Source organism: Mastigoproctus giganteus, chromosome 7, assembly GCF_048544385.1.
Source record: "Mastigoproctus giganteus isolate SK-2022 chromosome 7, ASM4854438v1, whole genome shotgun sequence".
Taxonomy (NCBI): domain Eukaryota; kingdom Metazoa; phylum Arthropoda; class Arachnida; order Uropygi; family Thelyphonidae; genus Mastigoproctus; species Mastigoproctus giganteus.
The window spans coordinates 88,288,329-88,308,998 of NC_143581.1; the positions used below are offsets into that span (position 1 = coordinate 88,288,329).

At 38.4% G+C, this 20,670-nt stretch overlaps 1 protein-coding gene across 1 annotated transcript in view; it reads left to right on the forward strand.

Moving 5' to 3' along the window:
- Window positions 1–20,670, forward strand: part of Adsl (adenylosuccinate lyase) — a 237,367-nt gene that overhangs the window by 209,325 nt on the left and 7,372 nt on the right. The window contains exon 10 of the mRNA XM_090376996.1: window positions 814–990. Coding sequence (XP_090233122.1) covers window positions 814–990 — 177 coding nt within the window. The remainder of the gene's footprint in view (window positions 1–813; window positions 991–20,670) is intronic.

The following is a 20,670-nucleotide window of genomic DNA, read 5'->3' on the forward strand; positions in this document are numbered from 1 at the left end:
GAAAGCATTAATGAAAGAAATCAACTAGGATCTGGAAATATTTTCATTATAGTAAAATTTCCATTAAATCCATAATTGTTGTAATGGATTTTATTGTTTTAGTATTTGCAGAATGATGTAAGGAAACAAGCTTATACAGAAGTAGCCAAAAGAGGAGGGGACACTACCTACTTATTTGCTTATCTCTTCCAATAATTTTTCAGTCTTCTTAAATTTATTCAGATTGCCCACTTCCATAACACCAGGTGGAAGTTTATTCCAATAATCAATTTCCTCAGCTGAAAGCAAATTTCTGCACAAATAACCTGTAGCCATCCCTTTCCAATATCAGTTTATGACCTAAAAGGGCATAAATTGATATTGGTAAAGAATGGTTGCAGAAAAATATTGAAAAAGGATGGCCAAAAGTATCCTTACTGGTTCTCATGAACCAGTACGGATACATTTGAATGACAATCCATGAAACAGTAAGGATGCTTTTGTCATTTAGTTTATTCAACCCATTTAAAGCCTTGAACACTTCTATAAGTTTCTAGATCCTGAAATTTACAGATAAAATAAAGGAAACTCAAATCTTTCTTAGTCAGAGTATTCTGTTGTGCCCCAACTAATTTTGTAGTTTAGATTGTACCCATTTCAACAAATGCACATCCTTCTCAAAATACAAAAACACGATGCTTTATTTTCATTGCACTGTACAAGAATAGCATTATAAACAAAGAATAACATTTACAGTGGAATTAAATAAAAGTAACAGTTTTAAGTCTGACATTGTATGTGTGTTTCTGTAATTTTATTTTATTTTTCTTATAGGAATGCCATGAACAGATACGTGTCTTGTCCCATCAAGCTGCAGTTGTTGTAAAAGGAGAAGGTGGCGACAATGATTTGGTAGAAAGGATTAGGTCATCTTCATTCTTTGAACCCATTAAAGATCAGTTAAACTCTTTGCTAAATCCAAAGACCTTTACTGGCAGAGCATCATCACAGGTAAAAAAAAAGAAAAAGTTGGTGCCTAGACAAAAGAAAAAATGGAGAATCGGTGGTGTGTGTGTGTGTGAGAGAGAGAGAGAGAGAGATCGGTGATGCAAATCATATATTTTTATGGCAAACAGCACTCAGGGCATATATATATATATATATATATATAGTCATGCATGCAATGATTTCCAAAGAGTTTTAATTTATGGGGATCTTGTATTGAGGACAGTTCTACAGGCTGCAGTGAATTTAGCCACTGCATCAGTGAAGACAGCTTCTAAGGAAACCCTTATGTGGAAACAGAAAGGACAAATGTGCAACTACAAGCACAACTTTGTAACTTGTTTGGTTAAAAGACAAGCTTGTCTTTTAACCAAACAACTTTTAACCTTTTAACTTTTAACCAAACAACTTTGTTTGGTTAAAAGACAGCTTGATGACAAAGACTGTCTATGTCTGACACGAAATACCACTAAACTAGGCAAAGTTATGGCAGATGTTCTGACCACGGAATTCAGCAGAGGATCTGAAACAAGTTTTGACTAGAATGTTGTCAGAAACAAGTACGCTACAGGGAATTCACCATAGTGTACCTGTTTGGAAGCCTCTCATCTTGCAAATAACTAGGGAATCCTATCTGCAGTGATGTCTGCAGCACAAATTTTGGTTGCTGACCAGAAGAAGAATAAAGTTATCTCGTCCAACAAATCAGAAATCAATATTTATGTAATCCATTTTGATCTTGGGGCCAAAACGTGGGGAAACTGCATGGAAGTGTATCCAGAATGTATTTCTATGGTTTTAGATGTGGCTCATGTAATGATTTGGATTGCTGTTTGTTGGGAAAGCCAATGCACAGTATTTCTTTTGTATTCATGTGACTTCCATATGTACCTAGTTGCTTTATCTGACTGTGCATCTTATATGACATCCGTCTATAGCAGTCATGGGATCTTCCAATAAGACAATGCTATGATCTACTGATCTAAAAAGAGTTCTTGATTGGTTTAAAGAACATGACAGCAAACTCCAAGATATGTTCTGTCCCCTAGTTAGTCTCCTAATCTCTATCTTATTGAACATGAGACATCCTGGAGAGAAGAATTAAGCAGCTGGAAAACTATTTTTGATCTCTTGTTGGTTCCCAAATCCCCTTAGATAACTCCTCTTATTGGTTCAATGCCACACTGTATGAGCAGTTTTTAAAACTCTGGGAAGTCCAGTGTTTTACTAGCTACTTACTTTTCTCCAAATTTTTGTGTAGACTATATATATTTAAATTCTTTCCCCAGGAAGTTTAAAATTTATATATTTGTGTACTTTTCAACTCTCCAAATAGATGATTTGCAGAGTTGAAAATTTGTATGGACTTTGTTAGACATGTGCATGAGATTTCAGAGACCAGAATTTGTATAAAGGTGTACATGGAGGTGTGTTGTGCACAGATAACATTATACCAGTTTTCATATATGCATACCTTGTGAACTATATTCCACTTAATTGATGGCAGAGGAGAGATTTTATAAAGAAATTTAAAGCAATGCACCTGTGACAGGTTCGTGTTCTGTACTTAGGAAGTCTGTTGTAAAGATTTTTTTAGTTCTCAAGACCCATACTAGGGAGTCAGCTGTAAAGGTTTTACCATTCAGTGCTGGATTAAGCACAATGCATAATAATCATCTGGCCATCTGAAGGTGTTTACTCACTTTGTAGAAGCCTGTGCAAATAACAATGAAATTGTTGGTATTGGGAGAACTGTCTGAGGTCAGGGACTGGGTACATTATACACTGGTGTGCAAAACTTAAGGACCAACACTATTTGTAAAGGTTACAACCACAAAATCTTTACTTAAGGTACTCTTTACTGATGAGAGTAGATTCAGTCTCAGCAGCAATTCTGGACGTCAGCTAATCTGGCGAGAGGTTGGCACACGGTATCACCCTGCAAACATCACCAAAAGGGATCAATATGGTGGTTGAGGTGTTCTCGTCTGGGAAGACATTATCTTGGATGGACGTACACAACTCCAGATACTGGAGGGCGGTACTGTAACTGGTGCACACTACTGTACTGAGGTAATCCTTCCCCAAGCCGACCGGGCTATCCAGGTGGATAAAGTGCCTGCCTGGCAACCCAAGGGTGTAAGGTATGTTAGTGTCTAACGGCTCCTGGGATTTCTCCCATCTCTGCGGGTGTACATTGTATCAGAGGCGCCTCCATAGCCAGGTGGGAAGGAACAGCAGTGCATAGCACACGCTTCTTGATTAGACCAGGGTTCGAGCCCATCACCACCAAATATGGAGGATGCGGAAAGGTCAGGGAATGATCACCGCATATTCCCGGAGCAGTATGGCCTTAGTTGTTAATGCTCCTAAAAGCCAAATAACAACAACAACATTGTATCGGGGCCAGAGATTTGAAGTGTGTGTGGGGGGGGGGGGTCATGTGCTGTATATTGTGTTGTGACCTTTGTTCCTCCGGTCTGTTAGCCACCGAGCCCCTAGGACCCGATGTTATCACACCGTGCCATGAGGAGGCTGACTGGGTGTACCACTGATGCTAGAGTACTCTGGCGGGTCCTGCCACCTACTTTCCTGGGAAAGTAGGTGGCAGGACCAGATTTGAGAATGAGATGATCGCTGTTTCTTGAGCAATGGTTGTAATTTTAACAGAGCGTAGGTTGTTCGCTGATAACTTGTTCTAGGGCCAAATAGGTTGGGCAATAATTTTGATGTATTTAGATTTACACCTGTGGGGCATATATATATATTTACACACACACACACACACATATATATATATATATATATATATACACACAGTAAACCCCTGCTATTCGCGATTGCCGATTTAATATAAAATGAAACCTAAAAAAATGTGAATTTTAAAGCGCCGCGAATATTTTCCGCCATAAAAAAACGGGCATGGCTAAAATTATCTTTCCCGGTCAAAACAGCACTCAGTGGGTGGGGGGGAGAGGGGTGACAAAATCACGAGCGTGGATGTTTCTCACTAATCCTTGTCAAGGACGGTTGGTAGGAAACAGAAGAAAGAATCCCGGGGGAAAAGGGGGAGAGAGAGAGAGAGAGAGAGAGAGAGAGAGAGAGAGAGAGAGAGAGAGAGACCCCACAAGTGCAGGATAGGTACGTACAGCTAGCACGGCCAGTCAGTTGGAGCCGACAACTGGGTGGAAATCCAGCAGTGTGAGTGCTGCTATGGTGGATGGGACTGCTGGTTCAGTAGTCCATGATAACGAATAGTGGGGTAGTCAAAACTGGGAGTCCAAGATATGATGGCCAAGTCCAGGGATCGATGGTAAGTCTCTTCTTGATGAGATGTGTCACGTCCGGTCAGGAGAAGTTGGTCCAGGAATCAATGATGAGGAATTTGTCAAGGTATGTGTGGACCCTGTCTTTAATTGCACTGCTAGTATTGTCCCAACCAAGTGGGGAGACCAGTTGACTACTTGAGATGTGAGGGATCAAGTTGGGTTCTGTACTCCGGATGGTTTGTTGGTCAAGTCTTGTGTAAGTTGGTCCAAGGCGTTAGCATCCACGGCTCAATGATGCTCAGCAACAATTGGAAATCACGGTTGTTATGACCTATTGATTTGGATACTAAGGTGGTGGTAGTGCTTTCTGCCTGGTAAATAGGTCCATTGCAAATTGAGTCAAGGCTTGGTAAGTTTCTTCATTCTGTAGGGTGAGGTGTTCTTGATTTTGGTAGTCGAAGCGTAGTTTCGTTATTAGGATCCTCCTGAAGTCCTCGTAGATTTCACAGCTGTGGGCAAGGTGCTCCCACATCTGATCCTCTACACAGTGGCAGCGGGGTGAGTCTGAAATTCTGAAGTCATGTAGTTTTTTCTGCAAAGAGCCATGTCCAGTGAGGAGGTAGGTAGCATAGAGTCCCGGTGAAAACCAGACAGGTGTGAGGGGGTAGGAGGCCCTGAAATCTGGGAGAAATCTTTTGGTGACAGTGCCTTTAGTTGAGGTCTGTCATCTTTCTTGCCAGATGTCTGTTAGATGTTCATTAAGTCTCTTCTTTTCAGCGTTTCTATTATTTGCTGGGTCAGTGGTGAAACCTGCACAGGTAACTGCTCTTCCTTTGGTAGAGCAACCCATGACGAACAATCTCCAGGTCCAGTGAGGACCTGGAACGCATGGGTGCTGACAGTGCGACAGGCAGTCGAGGACAGAAGGAGAAGAGAGTGCTGGATAGTTCCTAGGCACGATCTGTTTACTACTGTATTGGCCTTCTTGTACCAGACTCCAGAGGCATAGGTGATAACCGGGATGAAAACTGCCTTATAGAGAAGGGACAGCATTCTCTTCTTTAAGCCCCAGTCCTTCCGGGCAACTCTTGAGACTTGGGCAGCATACTTCCTAATCTTAATCCTGATGGTCTAGATGAGGAGTGAAGGAAAGGTTTTTGTCTAAGATCAAAACTAGATATTTAAGTTCTGTTTTTAGTTTTACTGTAACACCATTGACTTTGATTTGGGGTGGTCTTCTCAAATCAAGGGTACCTTTTAGTAGGAGATCTTTAGGTTGTTATGCTCTGCCCAAGCTTGAAGGGTGGAGATGGCCTGGTTGGCAGTTGCTTCTAGTTGAGCTCTGTTATTGGCAGAAAAGAGCATGACCAGGTTATCTGCATAGGCCTGGGTCTGTACATTGTTGAGTTTGGTGTTCAAGAAATCATCCAGCACCAGATTCCAGAGGAGAGGCCCCAGTACAGATCCCTAAGTGAATCCCCTGAAGACTGGTCTGGAGACACTGCAGTGGGGAGCAGACAGGTCTTGATGCCTCTATATAAGTTTTCTGGGGCTTGCACACTCCAGATCCTGCCCAGGACGCTGGGCCACCAGAGGGAATCAAAGGCACCAGCAAAGTCGAAGGAGATTAATAGAAAGTATTTGGAGTTGCAGTTGGTAGCAGTTTCAATGATTGTTTCCAGTGCATCTACCGTGGAGTGTCCTTTCCGGAAACCGTACTGGTTAGGCGAGGAGAGACCAGCGTCATTGTAGTGGGCTTCTATTCTATGGGAGATCATCCATTCGAGAAGTTTGCTGAAGACTGGCAGCAGTGCAATGGTCCGGTAAGATTGTGGCAGATCAAGTGGTTTGGTTGCATTCTTCAATATAAGTCTAACAGTTGCAGTCCTCCACTGTGTGGGAAAGAATCCTTGGTGGAGACAGTGGTTTAACAGGTTGAGTATGGTAGTGGGAATAAGTTCAATGGCTTTCTGGACCGAGCATGTCTCTGCCCGGAGCCTTCTTGTTTCTGATTCTAGATGCAGCTAAGTTGAGCTCAGTTGGGGTGAAGGGTTCTTCAATTGCAGTTGTGCGATATGTTTCATTTTCCGTGCAGAGCCGTAGCTGTTCCGTTGTGTGTGGTTTAACAGGCTGCTGGAATAAAGTAGCATCTAGAATATTATTGATAGTGTCTTGTCACGATCTTGTGTAGAGTCCGTTTGGTAATTTTGTGGTTGATACGACCTCACCTCTGGGGGAGCTTGTTAGTGGTAACTTTGCACACAATCCCCCAGGGATCGGCGTTCCCTTCAGTGCTTACCAGGGTTTCCCATGAATGCCTTTTCCTCTGTTTTATTGTTGTGGTGTACTGGTTTCTGGTCACTCGATATTGCTGCAGTAAAGCCTCTGTTTCTTCTGGAGGCCATCTTCTTGCACGTTGATAGCGTTTTCGTCGGTAAATGACTTTGCGTCTAAGAGCCTGGGGTTCTGGTGACCACCAGGGGACAGCACCAGGTGTGAATCTCTTCTTTTTGATAGCCTTGTTTGCAGCATTAGTGACGAGCTGTGTAATTGCACGTTGATGCTGGTCTGGGCTGAGGCCTCTAGGATTGAAGTGGCTGGCTGCACTGGTCAATTCCTCCTTAAAAGGGTTCCAGTCAGCCTTATTCAGGGTATATCTTCTTTGTTGAGTTCGGTTGGTTGGTTGAGTGACTAGTGAACGGTGTAGTTGGAAGGTTAGTACCCTGTGGTCAGAGGTGGTCCAGTCCTCACAGACTGTCCAGGAAGCAAGGTGCTGAGCAATGGAGCTTGAGGCTAAGGTGACATCTATGGTAGCTTCCCACAGGGTACTGGAGAAAGTTGGCAGGCAGCGAGGTTTGTTTAGAATGACCAGGTTGCTGTTAGACAGGTAGTCCTCAAGACATTGGCCATTTCTATTTCCTCTGTGATTTTGATTTCGGCTGTGCCAGGCTGGGAACCTGCAGTCAACATCAGCCCCTGTAATGAGTTTTGCATTTGACATTTGTAGCTGGATGGTCTGTAGATATCGGGTGGCAGGAAGAATATCTTCCCCCGGTCAACAGTATATCGAAACTAAGTAGAATTGCCCCAGTGGTGAAATTACATGGGCGCACACAGCCAGTGATTTTGGTGACAGTCAGTTCGGGATTGCGAATGACGATTGTGAAACTGGGCAACTGCTGTCACTGAGTGAATGGTCAGCTGGCACCTTTAGGGCCTTGCAATTGGCACATGTGGGAGGTTGAGACTTTTTTTGGGCATGTAGCATACTCATGCCCCATTTCCACACAGTGGCCACAGGTGGGCAGATTTTGCCTGCACGTGTGCGTGGTGTGGCCAAAATGGCAGCTCCCTGAAACATTTGGGGATGGCTACATGCTCCCTAAAGTGGTGACTGCCCCAGTTGATGTAAATTCTTGTTTGCTGGGAGAGGATCTTCCAGGCCTTGGCTGATAGCTCAAAGACCCAGTTAATGGTGTGCCCAGCTCTGGTTTTTGTTTGGAATTTAGGAATTATGTTAGAAGTCAGTTCTTCATCTGGGAGTTCTTGTTTCCTTGTCTACGTCTAGTACCAGTATACAAGGCCCCTTTTGTCTAGGGGGCTCGGCCAGGAGTCCCAGAGATGGTATTTTAGGGTTCTTAACAATCAGTTCAGCATCCTCTTTTGTGGCTGTCTCTATAATTACGCCTATATTTCACGTTTTGCGAATTGACTTGATTTTAGTGTTCTTTAAGTCATCTGTCAAGGAGTCCATGACTGTCTTCTTGACCTCACTGGACATACGACCTTCATTGGTAAGGGGTTTAAGTACCACTAGGTTAGGTCTGGGTGATAGCATTTTCTTCAGTGTAGTCCGTAGGTTGGCACCTGAAGTGTTTGTCTGGTAGCCCAACTCCTGAGATTCGGGAATAAAGTCTGGGGGTGGCTTCCTCAGCGCATGGGCATATGTGGAGTCGCGCTGTTGCATTTGTTTTACTCCACAGTCAGTGTAGCCTTCTAATTTGTCAGAAAGCGAAAAGTCAGTTGCCTTTTTGCTTTCCAGGTGAGTCTGGATAAGCAGCAAATCCAGTTTATTCCATAGGGTGACGATTTCTGCCCTAAGAAGTGTTGTAACTCTGTTAGTTGGCTCTTTGAGCAAGTTCTCCAGTGCTACTTTGAGCTGTAGCGATTGTTGGATAACTGTCCCCTCAGGCATGTTGGGGTCAAGGGGAGGTCAGGTTGTCTCATGTCTGTGTACTCTGTTTGGGAGAGGGGGGAGGGTTTCCACGGTCCCTCTGTTTTGAGATTTTGACCTGGTTTCCAGATCAAATTTGGTATTGATTGGTTTTTTGTTCTTCTTAATGGGGGGTTCAGTTTGAGATACCTCATGTTCTTCGTGTTGCTCTGCTATTTTAGGGTTGTCGGTCACTGGCAGGGTTGTGTTTACAACCAATTTCCTCGATTTATCCACCATTTTGAGCAGATACGAATTGGCGAGTTCACTGTGGATGAGCGAGTGGCGAGACAGTCTAAGCGGGATGTGGTAGTGATTCACTAATATCAACGGATTCAATAACTGGTGTTAATGAGCATTTGCTATCAGAGTTTAAGCAGTAGCAAGTAGTCAACACGCTAAGCCTAATCTCTGTGTTTATGATGTAACAGCCCATGACATAACGTATTAGCATACGGTCAGCAGAATGCTAAGCCTAATGAGACAAACTTTATAATATGTATAGGAAATACCTGATAAAATAGACAAAAATTGCACAGGAAGTTAGATAGCGTCCACCTAGCTATAGGAAAAGCCTTCTTTCAGTTTATAATGCAAACGTTACCTTAAAATAACAACTAGAGCATAATCATCAATTTCTAAAACATCAATCAGCAGCGCCACTTTAATATGGTCTTGGGTTCAAATCCCGCCTTGGACTTGGATCAGAGTAAAATGCAAAAACTTTGGGAGGTGCATTATGGCCACAGAAGCCAATGCGCCAACTAACGGGGAAAAAAAAAAAATTCCTTTCCCATGTGCATCTGTTCTCAGGTGCCATTGGCCCCGAGTTCGTGTTTGTGGATGATAACGGCACACCCCATCGCACTGCAGCTATTGATATGCTTTTGGAAAGTGAGGACATTGTTCGTATGGATCGGCCTGCCTGTTCCGTCGATCAAAATCCCATCGAACACATATGGGATGCTCTGGGGGAGATGCCTAGTGGCACGTCCACACCCACCAGAAAATTTTCACCCGCTGAAGATGGTGCTGACAGAGGAATGGATGATGTTACGACAAGAATTTATCAACAACATTGTTTTAAGTATGGACAGGTGGCGAAAAGCCTGCATCGATATTAGGGGTGGCCATATCTCTACTGAGGACCACTTCCTCCCTTTGTTCCATCTTTGGCAGTGATGCAGCTGTATCATGGCAGCCAGTGTTATGTTGCCATTTTTGAATAAAGTCCCTCTGTACCGTTTTGTTTCCATTGTTGTTGTGTCGGTGTTGTTTCCTTCATCATTTCTGTACCTCACAAGTTCCTTTGGTATGCTTTTCCCATATCCAGGCCACTCCTATGAGAAGTTACAGGTGAAAACCTGACTGGTCCTTAAATTTTGCACATAACTTTAATTCTTTTACATGCTGACCAAAGTATAAATAAATGATAGAGTTTTTACAAAGAATAAAATATTTTCAGTAGATTGTTAAAAATATACGCTGTTTGCACTTAATGTGATAAATACATTGTGTTATTAACAACTTGGGAACTCGGGCTTTTTTTTTTTTTTTTTTTCAGTATAATTTTCAGATACTGATTTGATTCTTCTGTCTCAATATATTGTAGTTGGTGACAAAGTTCTCCATCTTTTTGGAAAAACTTAGTTTTTCTTTGTCTTTTCACAAAAAAATAATAAAACTATATTAAGTCAAATTTTAAAAAAAATTCTGATTTGTTTTATTGTCATGGTAGTCTATGCAAAAGTGGTATGTGTGATAATACCATTGTTTGCTGTTATGTTTAGTAATTGTGTAGTTCAAAATTAATCACGCCTTTATTAAGGCACTAAATAAATATGATGTAAAATTTCAGAATTATATACACAATTTTTTTTTTTTTTTTTTTTTTTTTTTGGTAGTTGGCGCATCGGCTTCTGTGGCCATAATGCACCTCCCAAGGTTTTTGCAGTACTTTGATCCAAGCCCGAGGCGGGATTCGAACCCGCGACCTTTGGGTTATATACACAATGCACTTAAGCAAAATTTTCCACAGATTGTAAAATCTGAATAAGGTAATGTTTACTTTGTGCACTGTATATAGAGGTGATTTTAAAAAGTGCAATGTAATCAGACATTTGCAAGCAAATAACATTAACAACAGTGCACAGAAAGAAATGGAAAAACAGATATTTTGCATTTCATGATGATGGCCCTGAGTGTCAAGTGATTTTCTCTGTGTGATATAGTCTGCCCTTCCCAAGCAATATACAGTAAACCCCCGCTATTCGCGATCGCTGATTTAATATAAAATGAAACCTAAAAAAATGTGAATTTTAAAGCACCGTGAATATTTTTTGCCATAAAAAAACATGGGCGTGGCTAAAATTATCTTTCCTGGTCAAAACAGCACTCAGTGGGTGGGGGGGAGAGGGGTGACAAAATCACGAGCGTGGATGTTTCTCGCTAATCCTTGTTCAGTATGTGTTATGCGCTTGTCATAGAAGGTTTCGTCGTTTGCCTTTAATTTATATGCTTATAAATTGAATAAATTTATCAATTTATATGCTTACAAAAGTGATAAATCTGCCGTTTTGCAGTGTAAAACAGACTTTTTTGAGTATCATGGCAGCCAGTGTTATGTTGCCATTTTTGTGACTTTATTGTGGACAAGTTCTTTCTAACTCGTACAAAAATATGGCTACGAATAACAAGAGAAATGTGAAAATATCAAAAAGGTGATGACATTAGTGAATAAAATTGAGTTATTACACAAAATTTCTAATGGTGAAAGTGTCTCCTCAATGGCAAAACATTATAAAATCAATGAGTCAACGGTACGATCAATCAAAAAATCGGAAGAAAAAATCCGCCGTAGTGTCTGTGAAAACATGCCAATTGCTTCAAAAATTTGCTCTGTAACTTGTGATGTTAAATTAGAAATAATGGAAAAGGCTTTAAATCTGTGGATAGAAGACCAAACTCAAAATAAAATTCCGTTAAGTTCACTCATAATTCGTGAAAAGGCAAAACTCCTTTATCAACACTCTAGCGAAACTGGTGATAGCACTGGCGGGATAAGTTTTTTGCTAGCAAAGGCGGTGGTTTGAAAGATTTGTTTGAAATTTCTAATATTACATTTAATATTAAATTGTTTCTTATTTTCATTTCGATGCCATATGCTTGCATTTAACTATGTACTATCTATGTACATAGTCATATTATGAAGGTACATATAATACACATATAGACAAAATTTTAGACTAGTTTTTCTTATATATTTCATACTTTGGAACGGAACCCCTTTATTACTATGGGAGCCATAACTCAGTATTCGCGACATTTCTCAGGAACGTAATCCCCGCAAATAGCGGGGGTTTACTGTAGTTCTATTTCTTTTATGGTGCTATTTTCTCTTTAGTTTTACTTCAGATGGTTCTGTACCTACAGGTTTCAAGTAAGAACCCAGAAAGGAAATCCATCTTTCTTTTCTTTGTGTGTGTGTGTGTGTGTTTGCACTTATTTATTTATGTACTTAATTAGTAATATTTCATATGTAATTGGTCAATAACTGACCCATTATAATGCTAGGTGTCACTTTCAATTGCAATGCATACTTGGCAGTAATTACGAACTTCCTCTTTTCTTGCCTACCATTGCAAGTGAGTTCTTTGGTCTTAGCTTAGTAAGTATAAGTATTGTTTTATCTGATGCATACCCGTAGGACTTTGGGTTCCAGTCCCAGTTTGTGGCTATTATCTATTTTAATGATAAATTTAATCTATATTGATTTTCAGATGCAATTTCAGATTTAAAAAATAAAAAAAAAATGGCCTTAAAATGTATTGTAATTAGTGAACTGTTATTGGGACAATAGAAATGGGTACGCATAAGTCATTCATATCGTTTGGTTATTTCCCTGCTGAAAGCCCCTGCGGGGTAACAGAGGAATGTCTATGTAGAGTAATGAATTGATAATGATAATATTAGTATTAACATTAGTTTTAGTTTTTAATATTAGATTAAACATAAGTAAATATGCCACGAAGTTTTGCATTTAGGCACACCTAGTGTTAGTTAGCACCAAATAGACTTAATCCACCTGTAATTGCAACTGAACAGTTTAGTTAATATCACGTAATTCCCGTAATATGCATTAATGAAAAAATTATACTTAATATCAAATTTCATGTGCATATAATGACTAATTGTATAAAACAGAAATAGCATTAATGCCACATATAAATACACTAAATTAATTTATTTTTATAAAGTTCTGTAGTATTAAAATATTTCAGATATACTCTCTCTCTCTCTCTCTCTCTCTCTCTCCATTAATTTTAATAACTTGACTTGAATAATTTTAATAAATGGATCTCATTTCAGTGAATCTGAATCCAAAGATTCAGATCCACTGAAAAGAGATGAAATAAATGCATCTAATGCAAAGAGGCAGAAACAAAGAAGGAACTGAAGGCCCGCTTCTCTTTCTAATACTGCATTCTTGGTAGACCATCCATTGAGTAAACTCTCTAGATTTTTAATTCAAAAATGTCTTAAATATTTCTGACTCCCCAAAAATGATTCAAAGACTAAAGTCTGGAGAATTTCTAGTAGCGATGACTGAGTGTAAATACCTTAGAAAGACTTAAAAATGTCAACATTTAGTGGAATTTCCACAAAGGTTACCATGCATGCCACCCTAAAGGGGTAATAGCAGAGTGGTATCTCCTTAATGTATCTGAGGAAGAGACTGTTCAAGAACAGCCTCTTCCTCAGATACATTAAAGAGATACCACTATCTAGACAATCATTTTTACTTCTACTCAATCAATTTTACAAAAAAAAAAAAAAAAAAAAAAACCAAATTTGGCATCAACCATAAAAACTGGATATCAAATTTGCACATACAAGTCCAGTGCTTTAAGTGCTAAAAATTTTGTCAATCTCAAACCTGTGCTTACTGTGGTTTGAAAGCACATGTTCATACAGACTGCATTACTGAAATGCAATGCTCCAAATTGTCGGGGTAATCATATGACATAATGCATCCAGTAGAAGAGGGGGAAAAAAAAAAAAAAATCAAAATGTGGTTTCTCAGTTTCCTGGTAAGGTGCCTTAACAGGAAACAGAGCAAGTGTTTTCAGTGTCTATCAAATTGGCCTCCTATGCTTCTGCAGTCCAAAAGTAACACTCCATAACAATACAGTCCGATTGTTCAGTTCCCCAAGCATTTCAATATCTTACTGAGCAAGATCAGTCCTTTCCTCTTTAAGATTAACGTAATCTGCCCAGAAGTGCCTCATTTGGTAAATACATCACTAACAGCACCTGTCAGATAAAAAAAAAAAAAAACATACAGTAGCCAATAGAACAAACACAGAAAAGCTCTGAAAGAGATAAGCACAAATCCAGTACAGGAACTCCCCGACTTATACAAGGGTTGCGTTCTGTGGGACACCACGTAAATCGGAATTTCCCCCATGCTTGTGCAGCACTTGCAACTCTGCTTGCTGAATTGATTGAATCAAAAGAGAAATGTTCAACAAATATGTAAATAGAATTATTTATTGTGTTTATTCAGTTTTTTACCTCATGTGCAGGAAAAATTACAAAAGCGTACAATTTAAAAAAATTTCAAAATTATAAAATTACAAAAAAAGAGAGGAGACAGGCATAACATCAGTAAGTTTTACCTCTTGAGCATCATTACCAGAATTGATGTCTTCAGCTGATAAGTACGCTGCTGCGGAGGTTGAGGGCTGTGGAGATTTAGAAGGGGTTGGCTGCTCGACTTTACGAAAGAACATGTTAATGGACGGTGGCTTTTTTTTTTTTTTCCCATCGTAGATATCTTTGTAGCAAGCAAGCATATCATTCATCCCTCTAACTTTTAAGAATCCTTCGCTGTCAGGATCCATCTTTTCAAACCTCACGATTGCAATTTCATGAAATGCCATTGCCATCACTCTGGTGATGAAGCATCTCAGCTCCTCATTTGGTTCATCTTGAGCTTTGTCAGCATTTTCTTTTTTCACTATCGCTGCCTGCAAGTCAATAAGTTCATCGTTAGATAATTCCTTCTCTTCTTCCTCTATTAACTCCTCCACATTTTTGGCATCATCCTCCAACTGAAGTAGCTCTGCAACCTTTACAATCTCATCTGTAACTTCTTCATATGATTCGTCTTTTTCAAATCCTTCAAAACCTTTTACGTGCCGTGAGCATATTTTCTTCCATGCATCACAAAAATTTTTTTTAGTAATTTCAATCTAGACTTTATTAATGTTTAAGATGGTGTGAGAAATACTGTAAGATTTCCAAAAGTCTCTTAACGTAAAATTTTTCTTGTTGTCTACTGGACAATGCCTGAGCAAATGTTGCACGTAAATATGTTTTTTTGCAATATGCTTTTAAATTCCTGTTGTGCGATATGCTTTTAAATTTGAAATAACACCCTGATCCGTAGGTTGGATAGTGAAGTTGTGTTTTGCAGTAGAAATATGACTCTCACGTTTGAATTGAAATCATCTAGATGCGTAGGATGGTCCAGGAGCATTATCTAATAGAAGCAAAATCTTGAAAGGAACGTTGTTGTCTTTACAATATTTTTTAACCTCGGGAATGAAGCAGCATTTAAACCAATCCTCAAAGAGAGATATTGTTATCCCTGCTCTCTGGTTCGATAGTAAATGCACGCTTAGGGTGGCTTTATTTATGCCCTTAAATGCAAGAGGATTTCCAGAATGGTACACCAGCAGTGGTTTTAATCTGTAATCTCTTGCTGCATATTAGCCCCAAGCAAGAGTGTGGTCCTATCTTTTGATGCCTTGAAACCTGGTATTGTATTGTAGCCTCTTTGACAACGTATGTTCGATCCTGCATTTTTTTCCAACACAGAGCAATCTCGTCAACATTAAAAATTTTCTGGGTTCAATAGCTGCCGCCTTCAATAATTTTTTTCAACACATCACAAAATTTCTCTGCAGCTGCAGAATCGGCACTGCCAACTTCACGCATACTTTAAAGTTGTGGAAACCAGCGTGATGCTTGAACCTATTAAACCAGCGTTATGCTTGCTACAAACTTGGGTTTGGGTTCACCATACTTATCCTTAATATCTTTATAAATACTTGTTGCTTTTGCTTGAATGGTCATTAGACTCGGGGCATTCGCTTCTGAATCTGATTTTCCATCCATATTATTAACAGCTGTTCCATCTTTGACATAGCACCTGAATGCTGTTTAGTGATCACTTTGATCTCAAGTACATTGATCCTTTGACATGTCCTTTAAAATATTATTCACTGTTGAAGTAGCGAGACCTAATTCTATTGCAGTAGATGACGAACTTTGCCCTGCTTCGTACTTAATCATTTTCTCAATTTTGTTTCGATTCCTGGCACTTCCACTTTCTGTTGGTCCCTTTTCCTTCATCATTGTAATACCTAAATAGGAATGAAGAGAAGTTTCTGAAAATTTGTTTTTTATATGGTTGAAGAATTCAGTGAAGGGGAACGCATTTCACCATAATAGCATAAAAATCCACACAATTGCAGTTATCAGTATTATTACAAATGCATCAAGATCGAGTTTATTACTCGTTCATAATTATATGCGCTAACAGAAAAGCCCAATAAACCAAAAGTGCAAATTGTTTTTATTGTTTTATGGTCATGACCTCCAGAAATGTGCTTTAGAAAAATATCACAAAGATGTTCAAAATTGATTCTTATAACGGGACTTATGATAACGATGAAAGGATAGTGCAACTTCCATTATAAATGTGACCTTTTAAAGGGATAAATAGCTTAGTAATATAGTGAAATTTTCAACTTCCAAGGACTTGGAACGAATTACAAAAAAAAAACCCAATGTGTTATTGGTTTCACATTATGATATTTTCATGATATCGTAATGTGAAACCAATTTATTCTACAGGATGCAAAATATGTTTCCACGATTTTTTTAAGTTTGCACTGGCTGGCAAAAACTTACATAAAGTCGAATTTCCGGAAGTTGAGTATTACGTAAGTCTGAGTTCCTGTACTGATACTATATGGATATTGATCAAAAGACACACAAGGATTCATGCTCTAGTTCTTAAAATTCACACAGAAGAGGATGTGGGTACTGTCAAACCCCTATTTCTAAAAAGGGAAAAAGAAAAAGTGGACAGACACAAAAAAACTACTTCCTGTAAGCAAACAGACAAATCTGGTAAACGCAAACAATGCACACATTAGTTCAGTGGAACTGAACTAATGCATTTCCTTCCAACTTGATTAGAGAGGACAGTTAACTGAAACTTTTTTGAAATGCACAATTTAACATGTTAAAAAAAAAGTCAAGTGAGCTTAGATGATGTATATGGCTTAAGTGTGGATATAAGCCTGTTGTTCTTTGTCTACAAAAAAATAAAGAAATTTGACCTCTCAAATATCTATTAAAATAAAACATCACATAATATATATAAAAGATATGAGTGTCTTTAATGTAGCTCGTAGAGGAGTAAACTCCAGAACAACCTCTAGACCTATGCCTCTACAAATATTTTCAAAATCAGTTTCAACTCAAGTTATGGTCAGGATATAACAACGGTGGGCAAATGCGGCTCTCAGAGCCGCATGCGGCTCTTCGTTGAGTTAAGTGCGGCTCCCACTGAAAATTTAAATCTGTTTTTTTTTATTATTATTTCAGAACTTTTTTCAATGAATCTTGTTAAATTAACTAAGTAACTAATATTTTGTTATACGGATTTTATGTTATGTTTATTTTTTTTTTTATGTCTAGATATTTTGCTATTTTTATTTTGATTATAAATAAATCTGCGCTCATTTACACTGCTGGCACCATCAGCGGACTTGCGCAACACAACACCGGGAGTGGGTAGAAAATGTGACCAAACCTCCCATAAGAGTTTCAATTTCAAACTTTGGAATTAAATTTATTTAAATTTTTTGATAACATGACCTCAGAAAATATCAAAAAACGAAAATACGAACAAGAAAATAGAAACTTTCAAGAAGAATGGGTAGAAAATTTTGCTTTTATTGACAATAATGGAAAGTCATTGTGTCTTATTTGTAAAGTTACAATTGCAAACTACAAAGTAAGTAATTTACGTCGACATTACGAAGGAAGTCATCCCCACTTTTCAACTCAATATCCACTCAATTCAAAATTGCGAACAGAGAAACTTAAGTCCTTGCAATCTGGTCTTCATAAGCAACAAGGACTCTTGTCTTATTTTAGTCACGAAGATGACAGAGCAAACGAAGCTAGTTTTTTGATAGCTTGGAATATTGCTCGCGCAAAACGTCCATATGGAGAAGGAGAATTTATTGAAAGAAACTTGGAAGAAGTGGTTAAAGTTTTGGATCCAGATAATACAAAACTGCATAAATTGATCGCACAGGTTCCTATGTAACGCCGTACAACTGAGCGTTGTATTGGTGCAATTAGTAAAAATGTTGAAAATAGTTTGATGTGTGATTTGAAAAATTGTACGGCATTTAGTTTAGCTCTCGACGAGTCTACAGACATTCAGGACGTTCCATAATTGGCCGTTTTTGTCCGCTATGTATCTGCAGACGTAAATGTTAGACCTAGTAGCTCTTATCGAAACAACTCGTGGTATAGATGTTAGAAATGCGCTTGATGAAGTGATGAACAGGTTTGAATTGCCTCGTGATAAACTTGTAAGTGTTGCGACTGACGGAGCGCCTGCAATGATAGGGTAAAACCAAGGTCTCATTGGTCTTTTAAATAACGATCCTAAAATTCCATGTTTCTTACCTCTTCACTGCATAATTCACCGTGAGCATCTCATAGCGAAGTACTTCAAATACGGAATTGTGTGGAACATTGTTTTGCAAATTGTGAATTTAGTTTGAAAAAATGCCAAAACACATTGTCAATTTAAGAACTTTTTAGAAGAGTTGCGAGTGAATGACGAAACAGATGAATTGCCCAATGATTTATCCCTATGGTGTGTTGTAAGATGGCTGTCAACTTACAATGTTTTGGGCGGTTTTGTGGAACTCCTAAATCCCATCATAACATTTACAAAAAAAAAAAAAATACCCAGAATTAGAAAATGAAACTTGGCTTTCTGACTTAATGTTCCTTACAGACATTATAGAACATTTGCAAACACTTAATTTGGCTTTACAAGGAAAGGAAAAAATTATTATTGATTTGTCACAAACTGTATTTAGTTTTGAAGCTAAACTTCGGCTTTTTGTGTACGATCTTAAGAACAAAATATTTAATCATTTTCCACGAGTAAAAGCAAATATAATTAATATCAAAGAAGAAAAGTTAGACGAATACAAAGAAAAATTGGAAGAATTGCAAGCAGATTTCAAACATAGGTTTGAAGATTTGAAATCACATTTGCATATTTTGTGAACCCATTTATTTGTGATATTATTGAAGATGGATTTCCAATTTCTGAAATAATACTTGTTGAAAAAGTGGCTGGGGAATTGGAGTTATTAGAGATGAAAGAGGATCAGGCATTGCAAATGCAGCACAAATCTACTTCTATAATTGAATTTTGGAAACTCTTGCCAGAATCAAAATATCCACATTTAAAGAAAACTGCAGCGGTCTAATTTCAATTTTTGGTACAACATATTGCTGTGAATCTTTGTATTCCACAATGAAGTTCGTGAAGTTGAAATATCGTTCACAGTTGACCAATCATCATCTCACTGAATTGTTGCGAACAGCTTTAACAAATTTTACGCCAAATGTCGGCGCCTCCATAGCCAGGTGGGCAGGAGCAGCAGTGCGTAGTACACGCTTCTTGATTAGACCGGGGTTCGAGCCTGTCACCACCAAATACTGAGGATGTGGGAAGTTCAGTGAATAACCACAGCCTATCTCCGGAGCAATATGGCCTTAGTTGCTAATTCTCCTAAATAATAACAACAACGCCAAATTTCAAAAATTTGACCAAAGGTCTTCGTTAAATGTTATATACTTTTAATTAATGCATTTTTATTATTAAAATTTTGAAATAATTATTTTGTATTTTCTTTCTCTTAATTATATTTTCTTATATATGTATACACTTAAGACGTGTAGAATATGTAATCATATTAATTAAATTAAATTAAATTAAATTTGAATTTGTGTATTTAATACTATGTAACTATGGCGTGGCTCTTTATAATATATGAAAAACCGGAATGCGGCTCTCATTGACCTCATGCGTGCCCACCCCTGGGATATAATAACAATTTTATTTTTTATATCCATCTGCTCAATCATTCATATACTCTTGTTGATTTAGATACTCATGGAAATGCATAAAGGAGGCAGTAGGCATTGCCCCTCCCATATTCATTTCCTTCCAACTTGATTAGAGAGGGCAGTTAACTGAAAACTTTTTTGAAAAGCACAATTTAATGTGTTAAAAAAAAAGCACATACATGCATCCAGGCCCAGATGGGGGAGGGGAGCAGCAGGGCCATTTGGCCCTGAGACTATATTACATGGAACAGTTTCCATGTAATAATTCCAAGACATGGAAAATAGAAATATTTTTAAATTCACCCCTGGACCTGATTCAGAGAAAATGAGGCATAGAATGCATTTTCACACTCCTTTGAGTGGTAGCTCATAAGCAAACACGAAATATATTGTATCATTACTTCACAAATAGAATGGCACTTGTAAAATAAATAATTTCTATTTAAGTTAATATGAAACTTTTTTTCAATCACTTTCATATGTTTTTTACATATAAGACAAAATTTTGAGGTCCCTCCTTCTGTCTCTGCTTTATGATCTAGACTGAAAGACAGACAGAAGGAGGGGGCGGCACTAAAATTTTAATACTACATTCAAAATTTGAATTTTAATACTACATTCAAACTTCCATATAATGTACCTCTCACCATTACTGAATTACAGCACTTGCACAATCAAAGAATAGCACCACAGTCCCTGATGGAATTTATTATTTCATGATTGATCATTTGAGTGAAGAATCCCTAATTGCCTCCTCTACAATTGTTTAATAGAATCTTCAGTGAAGACTGCTAGCTGGTGCTATTTTGTTGTGTTAGCATTCTTAAGTCAAGAAAGGACCATACTGATCCAACAAATTACCAGCTTATCACATTAACTAGTTGTTTAGAAAAAAACATTGGGAAAAAATAATTAATGCTAGGTTGACATCATTTCTACAGACTGAAAACATTTTAAGTT